General features: G+C 36.1%; 1 protein-coding gene across 1 annotated transcript; it reads right to left on the bottom strand.

Moving 5' to 3' along the window:
* Positions 1-1,552: 1,552 nt before the first annotated feature.
* LOC145582500 (calmodulin-interacting protein 111-like) lies at positions 1,553-10,448 on the bottom strand. Its single transcript, XM_081639489.1, has 11 exons — positions 10,029-10,448; positions 9,316-9,474; positions 7,970-8,829; positions 7,212-7,416; positions 6,872-7,079; positions 6,154-6,659; positions 4,818-5,244; positions 4,344-4,424; positions 4,025-4,215; positions 3,752-3,939; positions 1,553-2,315 (listed from the first exon to the last, which is right to left on the bottom strand). Exons 1-11 carry the CDS (start codon positions 10,326-10,328, stop codon positions 2,279-2,281), a joined length of 3,162 nt encoding a protein of 1,053 aa, XP_081495615.1. The 5' UTR covers positions 10,329-10,448; the 3' UTR covers positions 1,553-2,278.
* Between the last annotated feature and the right edge of the window lie 423 nt (positions 10,449-10,871).

The raw sequence follows: 10,871 nt of genomic DNA, 5'->3' as shown, positions 1-10,871 counted from the left end.
AACTTATCCCTAAAATGAGTGGAATCAATGTATTGAACTTATCTTCTAAAAATCTAAACTAAACCTATTTTACAAGAATTAATATGAACTTAATATGTAGATCTTATCTAAACTTATTAGAACTTATTAGCTCGAATTTAAACTTATCTGAAATTATTTATCTTACAATAAATGAAGTAATTGATAATGATTAAACGTGAACGTCATTACATGAACGGTTAACAAACCGAACTAAAAAATGTACCAGAACCCAAGATGACTCGACCCGAAATCAACCTGAAACCCAAATTAACCCAATATTTGAGACATGAACCCGAACATGACCCGACTTCGAAATGACCTGACCTGATCATAACCCGCAAATTATTGACTTGAACCAAACCCGATTTGAACCCGAACATGATCCGACCTGATTGTAACTCGCAAATTATTGACATGAACCGAACCCGACTTGAACCCGAGAATGACCCAACCTCGAAATGACCCGACCTTATTCTAACCCGCAAATTATTGACTTAAATCGAACCCGACTCAAACCCGAGAATTACCCTAACTCGTTTTAATCGGCGAAAACCCGAATTAAACCCGACCTATTATTCACCCAACTCGAATGTAACCCGACTTGTTATTAACTCGACTTAAACCCGACCCAAACCCGATAAGATGTATGACCCGACGTGACCCAACTCAAGCATGATCCATCCCGAACCCGACCCGCATAAGTTGCGGCATTTACCTGAATTGACCCGATCCGAGTTAACCCGCCCACTCTTACCCAACCCATTTACCCGAATTGACAGCTCTATAGACGTCCAGTATACATGACAATTATTCGAGGACAACAATTATTTGAGACAAAATGTAGTACCTTTTAAAATCATTACTCCATTTCATAGTATTACAGAATCAAAAGTCTTAACTTTCTAAAAGAGTAATAATTATGAGGTTAATAAAAAAGTTAAAAAAAAAGTAACTGGCCACATATAGGAGGGAAATTGGGAACCAGAATTGGAACCTATTGAATAGGTTTCTGAAAATTGGGAACTGGTAACCGGATCCTACAGGTTCTGATTCCGATTTAGGGTACCCTGTCTTGTAATATATTTAATAATTTTTTATAGAATTTTTTTTAAAAAAAACTAGATGATCACTAATTTATAAATGTTTATAACTTGCAAATAAAACAAACTAAGAGTAATTGTTGAGCAAATTTAATACATATATTTATAATTGTAATTTTGATATTTATTATTTTAAAAATTAGGTTAGAATTAATATATAATTTGAACTTAAGTGATACTTTTATTAGGTTATAGGATACCACTGCAGGTTTCGATTCCTAAAAATTGAAAAAACCTAAACCGGAACCTGTTGCAACAGGTTCTCCATTTTGCTACCCGAAACGGATCTTCTTGTACCGAAACCAGATCCTCTTGTATAGGTTTCGGTTCTTGAACCTGCGTTTGCTAACACTTCTAAATATATAGAATTTCAAGTTACTTTTTTTTTTTTAAAAAAAAAGAATTATATGACAGTTTTTACTTTGTATCCGTACATAAATTTCACCTTTCATACAATCATAGTTGATTCTTTCAACATCACAAATAAAAAGAATAATTATGAGGCTAATAAAAAAGATATCAAGCAAAAAAGAAAAAAATTCCAAAAAACGAATATTGACAATAAAGAACCTACAAATATAAATAGACCATCCCTCCCACAGCTGTAGGACAGTGACAACAATCTTTGCGCAACCAAAATAATACAAACACATTTTTCATATATTATCAACACCAATCGCCCACATACTTCTAAATCTTATACCAAATTTGAGGCAACAAAATGTGCCTAAATAAACCAATATATATTTATTAATTAAATTGTGTAATAACCCCACCTAATTTGCTTGTCCAAAATTTGGGGGTTCCTTATCTTAAGAATGTCACAGATTTAGTATCAGACATTCTAGTATTGCTTTGATTGGGTGTCTGCCCGGAACAGGTCGTGGGCTTCTATCATGTTAATGGATAATCTTCGACAAGGTCTCTATCGAGTAATGGATAATCTATGTTCCTTTGTGAGTGTGTATGTACTCAAGAGGTTAATTTTGCGCGCATGCATGCATGCATACGTGCATAACAAAAGAAGATGGTGCGGAAGTTCTCTGAGAGTCTGATCCAAGTTATGTGTATGGAGAAATGAATCTGCGGTGACTCTGACATATTTGCTTTAGTTACCTGTTTGAAGAGATGTTTCGCCGTGAAAGGGTAGCTGGGAGTCAAAGAGCAAGCTGCTGAATCCACTTCAATGGGTTCCTGCTTTTCCATATAAAAATACAAATTAGCTTTATAAATGATGGCCTAGATCTGATGTTGATTGGACGGACTTTCACAAAAGGAGGGAATATGCCATCAGAAGCAAATCATTAACTAAGAAAGATAGTAAAGGAAAACCCAGCAAGAAAACCACTATACAATTTTTAGAAAAGGTAGACAATAATCGAACTGCTAACCATGTTGGTTAAAAGAGATCCGTCAATGAACTCCCACATAGTTCTTCAAGCATTAGTAAAGTATACATAGATAATTCAACATGAAAACATATTATAAGAGCAAAAAAGTGAGTACTTAACAGGCAATAGGCTAATCCTCATTAGTGTGATTAAACGATATCAGTGACAATGACGCAATAGTTTTTCAAAAAGAGCTGCTACCTACTTTACTTTCATTAGTCAGAAGTTAAAGCCATCTATATAAATATTTTACACCATAATTGGATGAGAAGAGACCCATATAGGCTACTTTAGTCACATAAAGAAGCAATAGCCAAGACAAAGTTCTAACTTAAAATAATCGTCCTAATTGTACTCGTTATGTTCTTCACATCAGATACAGCAATTTAATAAGATTGCATGATAATTATATTCCTTATCACCATGTCCTTGTCATTTAGAGATAACAGCATTCTAAATTCAACACCCAGCATGATAGATCTCCACCAAGTAACAAGTCAACCAGATCCTATGAGGCAGCAGGCCTAATATGCAATTTAAAATTCTCATATTTCGCAATCAGTGATGACAGATTTCCATATGGTAATGACTTGCAAAAGTAGTTTAAAAAACATTTCGAACTAATTGTCGGCACACTGAATGTATAATGCTATATATAATGTATAAGTGAACTTGAGCTTAGAAATGAAATTAGTAACAAGGGTACAGCCAGTTCCATATCAAACATTCTCATGCTACAACCAGTCTGACGGCGAAATGGAAAATGTTATTTCTTATTTATGCATGAGAATATTGAGCCTAGTTTAAATGAAAGTGATCAAGCCCGCTCTAATTGTAAATCTCCAGTAAAATGTAAGGCAAACAAACCAAAAAAAAAATAAATAAATAAAATAAAATAAATCCAACTTAGCAAACTTCGCATGAAAAGAGACATTTTCTAGTTTCAATATGACATTTTCTCTTACTACAGAAACCAAAAGGAAAAAAAGCTACTAAATTTTATATCCTCAATATAAGGGGGCAGCAGTTACTGCCATCTTCTGCAACATCCTACTTGACTAACAATTGCTATTGAATGATCAAAGCAATAATCAGGTCCAAAAGCAAAAAGCATTCTTATGGAGGATCACAAGCAATTTGAAGGGATTTGTAAGCAGGTTGGCTAACAATTTAGACAAAAAAAAAAAAAAAAAAAAAAAAAAAAAAAAAAAAAAAAGTGAAAACGGAGAAAACTTCTACCAGGATGATGATTCGTTTCGTCCATTCAGCTGATGTTGATATGTTAAGTCATCTGATTGAGACTTGGAATATACGCTCCGCTGGAACTTGTCAGACAATTCTTGATAAGGTTGAACCTCTGATGGGTGTACACGGAGAATTGCATTCTTTAAATGTTCCATCTTTATCTCTGAAGAATTTAAGTTCTCCTGATTGCATTGAAACTTGCATATAAAAACTTACAGCTGAAGATATAATGAATAATTCAATTTCCCAAGAACTAAGACAACATACTTCAATTGCTGACATTGCGGCTTCCCTGCAAATCAATGATATATCAGCACCAGTACAGCCTTCAGTGAAACGAGCCAGCTCTCTAATGTCAACATCAGAACTGCAAGGCATTTTACGCAAATGAACATGGAATACGTCAACACGATCTGCTTCACAAGGGGGTCCAACATATAACAGTCGATCAAACCGCCCTGTTCAATAACCAGGTCCAACATCAAGACAAAATTCAGCAGTTAGGAACACGAAGGAAAAGGAATAAAAGCCAACACAACCAAACATATATTCATGATTGTATATTACAGAGAAGCCGGAGGTTCACCTGGTCTAAGAAGGGCAGGATCAATCTTGTCAGGACGATTTGTTGCAGCAATAACAGTAACATTAACTCTTCCATGCAAACCTAGAAAAAAAAGGGTCTTCTCAGGGTTCCAGCCATCATATATAACATAAATAAGAAATAACATTTGTGACCATACATTATACTCTAGCCGGCTTTACTATAATAGACTAAATTTCCTTCGTTGCACCACTTGATAAAAGGGGAACTTAATCTAAGATTGTAAGAAGTTCTCGTTCAAGTTTATTGTAGATCACGAGAGTATATAGGAAATTTTCCAGTTCCATTAAGTATACTAAATCCAAACCCAAGGGACGGGCAAGAAGAAGGGATAGGGAAAGCAACAAAGCAGCACGAAGACAATGACAGGTTAGTATCTCAAACAGCTTTACAGCAATGTAACACTTCCAATCGTTTAAACAAAGATACTGCTACTAACCATACAAAAAATCTTACCATCCAATTCAACCAAAAGTTGACTCATGACCCTATCTGCAACTGAAACACCATCACTTTCCTTTCCACGGATGACAGCAAGACTGTCTATTTCATCAAAAAATATTATTGATGGAGCGTTAGCTCTTGCTTTAGCAAATAGAGTTCTTACAGCCTTCTCAGATTCACCAACCCACTTGCTGAACAGCTCTGGACCCTTAACAGCCAGAAAATTCAGTCCTGCCTCAGAAGCTACAGCACGGGCCATCAGAGTTTTGCTGCATCCTGGGGGACCAAACATCAACACTCCTGTTGGTGGGCGGGTCCCAATTCGCTCAAAAGCATCTTGGTGCTTTTGAGGCCACTCAACAGCTTCCATCAACTGTGCCTTCACTTCCTCCTGTCCACCAACATCTTCCCACTTGACCTTAGGAATCTCAAGAATTATCTGCAGAACAAGCAGATTAGAGAGGACATCATCATTCTAGCTGTTAACTCGAAAGACTGAAGCAACATCCCAATTCACATGCCAAAGGCTGGCAAAATACACATGGCCTAATGAATTGTGTGTGTGTGCGTGTAAGCCCTGTAAGGGGTGGAAGAGAGAGAGGGGGGGGGGGGGATAGAGCCGCATAAGATTCTCATAGAGTTATACCTACTGTAATACAGCAATATGTCACATTTCAGAGTGGTGGAAAGTCTCAAAACTCAGGTTAGAACTTCTAAAGAAGAAATATTTGGCACATAGGTTTTAACATACCAGCATAATCTTATATTGTATTAAGAACTTCTTATTCAAGCTACTCATAACAGAGTTATAAGGCAATTCCCAAATGTACTTCTCCACTATACCCAATGCATAACAGTAATGTGAGGAAGTTGGATAAAGAGAGCAACAATGTAGTTGTAAGTCAATACTATTCAGCAATTAGTCACTTGCATATATCTGTGATTCAAGTGCATCTAATGATTAAGACAATTTCCTATCGCTAGATGTGCAACAAGTATAGAACATTAAGACGGGCAGTATGGCAATACAAGATCAAAACAGAAGTAAACTCAAGAAATTGCTCATAAGCTTCAAAATACACAGACATTATACTCCATAATCAGTGACAGAATGAGCTCTATTTCAGATACTATACATAGGGATTTGATAGTCATTTCTTAAAAAAGATACATCTCAAACTACTTTCTTTAAAATCATAAAGTTTGGTCTCAAATAATCAGCAAACAAATCCTTCACAATTTTATTTATACATAAGCATTCTGAGATTCTGTTGAAATAAGGCATTAGCATACTAGTAAAATCTATTTTTCTAAGAGCTTAAGTGATGGGAAAAGATATCCAGCATACCTCACGCATAGCACTTGGACGTATTTTCATTCTGGCCCTCTCAAAATCTTCGAAGGTTATCTTCAACATACATTCTGTTGAGGAAGAACACCCATAACTATCTAAAATCACTTCCTCCCCGTTATGTGTAACCACTGTTTCCTCAGATTTAGGAAATGGCACAGAAGTAACAGACTCAGTCAATTCCAAATCTTTTGAACATGAAGAAGCTTCAAGATCATCTACATATATTTCCCTGGCATCTCTTGCATAACAATCTCCCGAAATCACACCAGAACCATCATGAGTAGAGCTTTTAGAATATAAATCATCTATAGAGATATTTGACTGAATACAACGCCTTAAGCAGACCATAGCTGCCTCATTTGAAAGGGAAGCCAGATCTGCTCCGACAAAACCGTGTGTAGCCACAGCAAGCTGCTGGATTTGAGTTAATGATAGAGAATGTTCCATTCTATCAAGAAGAGTAGTCAATATATCGAGTCGTTGATCGGGAGATGGTACACCTGTGTAAATATTTACATTAGTAAATTATCTACTCCTAGGATGATGCCTATGCTGTTCTTGCATCACATAATATAGTGCGAAGTATATCATTATCTTGTACATGTACAGAACATATGAAAAGCACTGGCAACACAGAGCTCACATCATATCACATGGAGTTTGTGATGTGGCAGCACAAGGATATATGATACCCTTTTGGAAAATAATTTACCTATTTCAATTTCTCTATCTAGTCTTCCAGGCCGTCTGAGTGCAGGCTCAATACACTCAATCCTATTGGTAGCAGCAACTACAAGAAGACCATTTGTTATGCTTATCCCATCCATCAAATTCAGCAAAGTTGCAACCATCCTTTGCGATAGCTCTTCACCACCTTCTTTTCTGGCTGGCGCAATAGCATCCAGCTCATCAATAAAAACCTATACAACGAGTTTCCTAATCAGCAATATCCAAAACATATCAGGCAAATGACAAGCATTAACATCATCTAAACCTTTGAAGTCTACACATCACAATATTTAGGAACCAAAAAGTTGGAAAGCAGATCTAACCACAGAGGGGGCAGCTTCACTAGCTGACTTGAAGACATCATGGAGTCCCTGTTCACTTTCCCCGTGATATTGGCTGACAATTTCAGGTCCATTCACTTTAAAGAAGCTAACCCCAGCATCATGAGCACATAGTTGAGCCAAGGACGTCTTCCCAGTGCCAGGCGGCCCATGAAGCAGCACTCCTTTTGTTGTTCGTAACCCCAGACTAAAATAGTTAAATACTAATCAAGATACAATATCAACAATTGAAAAGGGAATCATAATGAAGCTCCTGGAGGACAAATATGAATACATAAGGAAGCATCTACTAACAATATCATACATTTTATTTGTCATGATAAGAACAAAGTCACCATGATGGTAATCGATCCAGTAAGCTAAAGGTACAACAGACACTAGTACAGCTATTTTTTCAGGTGTTCAACAGTCTGAAATCTAGAGTTAAAGCCATTCAGACTCTATATCATTTGCCAGGTTCAATAAATTGTCATTTTTTTCTTCATATATTCCACAATTTCTTTAGCTTTTTGCAAAAAATGATAGCATAATTGGCAAACATTAGCTATAGTGACACTAGTGATACTATTGGGGAGCAAGTGCACTCACGATGCACTTTGCTACATGATAGTAAATGGTGCTGAAAGCTAATAAGAACAAATGCCATCATCAGAAGCTGTAAGTGTCTCCGTATGAGCAGAGTGATAGAAAATTACAAGTAAACTGGAAAAAAATATTTAGACTTGCAATTAATAACAAACCTTGACAAGGAATTCTTTATTGATGAAGAGATGATTTCTCGCAGAAGCGTGTATTCCTTCCATAGTCCGCCCAACATTGTACTTCCAACTCCCATTTTTACACTGACTTCCTTAGATTCCATTTTACCAGGACTTGAAGTTATTTTCTCTGGAGTCTCTGATGATACTGTTGACTGTGAACCAATTTTTATTTTTGTTGCACGATCTATGATGAATGCCTCTTTACCACAATGAAGTAGAGGAGTTTGGCTAGGATTTCTGGAAGTACTATCAGATGACAAACTTTTTAAACCCACCACTTCGAAAAGGCAAAGTCTAGAGAGCATTGGGACTGTCACGAGATTTCCACAGAGTAAAGCACGAGAACATAACCATGAAACAGCTGTACGCTGCAGAAGTTTGTTTGCATCTTTATCTTCTAGGATTTCTTGCATCTCAATTGCGTCAAAATAAGATACCTTTATGCCATTTAAATGAGAGATTAAATCTTCAGATGTCAGTGAACTCTTGCTAGGACTTGGAGAGCACGGCCTTGAGCACTCAAGTGAGGGTGTCCGAGGGGAAGAAGGGTTGCCATTTTCATACTGTTTCATGGTTTTGCCTATAGAATTTCTAGATGGGGAAGATGCATCCATACTCTTTGCTGAAGCATTTTTGAATGGTAGCAGTCTTAATGGTAGTTCTTTGCAGTAATATACTGAAGAATGGTCCACAGAAGAGCTGTGAAGCTTTCCATTGCTTTGTACATGCGAAGTCAATGATCCACCCTGAATAGGTTGCACAAACAAAACTCTCCCAACAGAAGGACAACCCAATGTATAATTTAGATTAGAAGAGATTTTAACTCCATTCTTTGAAAGCTGCAAGAGACAACACATGAGACACAGTCAATAGGATGCATACCCATCACTGGCTATATGGTTTTCAAATTCAAAGTACATGTTGAATTGGGTTCTCAACATAGATCTAATACATGGTAAAATTATATATCCACTTGTCAAGAATTTCAACCCCCCCCCCCCCCCCCAACAAACAATTTTAAAAAATCCTTAAAATGATGGCTAGTCTTATGTGCACCATGTCATGTTCCTTGATTTACAAATAAAGGCCTTGCAATGGTTTTTTCCAGAGAAAAAAAGTGAGCAAACCAGCTAAAAATCTTTCAGCAATATATTGATTAGCTTGTGCTATAGAACAACAATACCCAAAATTTGGGTTTCTCAGTATACAATTGATAAACTCTGATAACAGGTGATTTATTTTTTAAACTCCAATCCTTTTTCCAGTTATATTCCATAAAATTCAATAAACCAAAATTCAAAAGGAGTAAATTTTTTCACTTAGACCTTACTAGAAGGAAATGCTGTTGCAAGGGCAAAATAGTTTCCTGCTTTGTTATCCAACTTCCCATCCCAATCAAGTCCAAATTGTTCACTGCATTCTGCAGACAATGAACTCAAAGGAAAACTACTGTTTGAATATCCATCTATCGAAGCGAGTGATACCTGCCACATTACACGAAATCCGCAAGTTATATACACAAAAATACACAATAGTATACTAATATTACAATTATCAACAAAGTAATTACCCTCCAAAACACACAACTAGTGCATAAGAGCAACCCACATTAAAATGACAATTACAATTAACAACAAACAACAAATACCCACAATAAGCTTTCAAATGCATTTAACAAAAATGCCTAATGTCATACATAAATCACTAAATAATGAAACAAATACAAAAACATGATAGTATGATACTAAATAAGTCCTCAATTTCCTTCAAATTTGTTCATCAAACTTGCAATTTTAAGCAAACGAAGTGTTTATAATCAGAAACCACGAAAGCTAGTGCAATTAACATATAATCCAATCAAAATAAACCAAACCCACAAAATTACAAGACTATAAAAACACAAATTATCGCTTATAATGCAATTTCACAAGAACAATCTATCATAAAATAGTAAAAATCTGAGCAAGAAAATACAATCATACTACTAATTAGAATAAGCAACTAAAATAACAAAAATTAGAAATAATAGAAAAAATACCGAAACAAGGGAGGCAGGGGAGATGGAAGAAGCAAGCATAGAAGATTCAGAAAGCCAAATTTTGCAACCCTTTTGGTTGGGGGAGGAATCGAACTCAGATAATTGGGCAATAAGAGAAGATTGAGTGATGAAAGAAGGGAACTTTCTGGAAGCTTCTAGGAGGGTATTTTGGAGGTCAATTTCAGAGAAAAGGGAGGAAGAAGAATGAGAAGAAGGTGAAGAAGGTGGGTTTTCTAGCTGTGAAGATTGAAGCTTTGATAATGGAGTTTTTGATGATTTTTTCTTTGATTTTGAAGACATTTTGTCAGTCTGAAAGTGTGTATATTGTGTATTCAAGGGTTGGTTTTGCTACTGGATTATAGAAGGAGAAGGAGAAGGAGAAGGAATGAGGGAAGGGTTTTTGGACTTAAACCCTCTAGGAGGGTTCGATGAGGGTGGAACGAAGAGGGAAAAAAATGGGAATCGTTAAATGTCTTAGATTCGGGTTGGGTCAGTTTTGTCAAATATATTCCTCTTTTAATAAAGGCATATTCTGATTTACTGAATTGAGCTGAACTTAACCGAACTGATTGAAGCTGAATTAAACTGAATATTTTATAAGAGAAGGAAATTAGAAACTGAAATGATTGCAGCTGAACTGAACTGAAAATAAGCCGAAGAGAAAAGGCCCTAAGTTTGAGTTTATGGGTAACTCTTGACTCCATACTCACATACAAGACTATGTGCTTTTCAAAATAAAGTGGTGTAAGACTATAGGTAGGGGGTGAAAGTTCGATTTGCGGTGTGGTTTATAGCCCAAATCGAAAGCAAATCACATTAATTCAACTTTGGAATTTTTCAAAC

Source organism: Chenopodium album, chromosome 15 (genome assembly GCF_948465745.1).
Source record: "Chenopodium album chromosome 15, dcCheAlbu1.1, whole genome shotgun sequence".
Taxonomy (NCBI): domain Eukaryota; kingdom Viridiplantae; phylum Streptophyta; class Magnoliopsida; order Caryophyllales; family Amaranthaceae; genus Chenopodium; species Chenopodium album.
The sequence above is the reverse complement of the archived record's forward strand: the minus strand, read 5'-3'. Positions and strand labels throughout refer to the sequence as shown.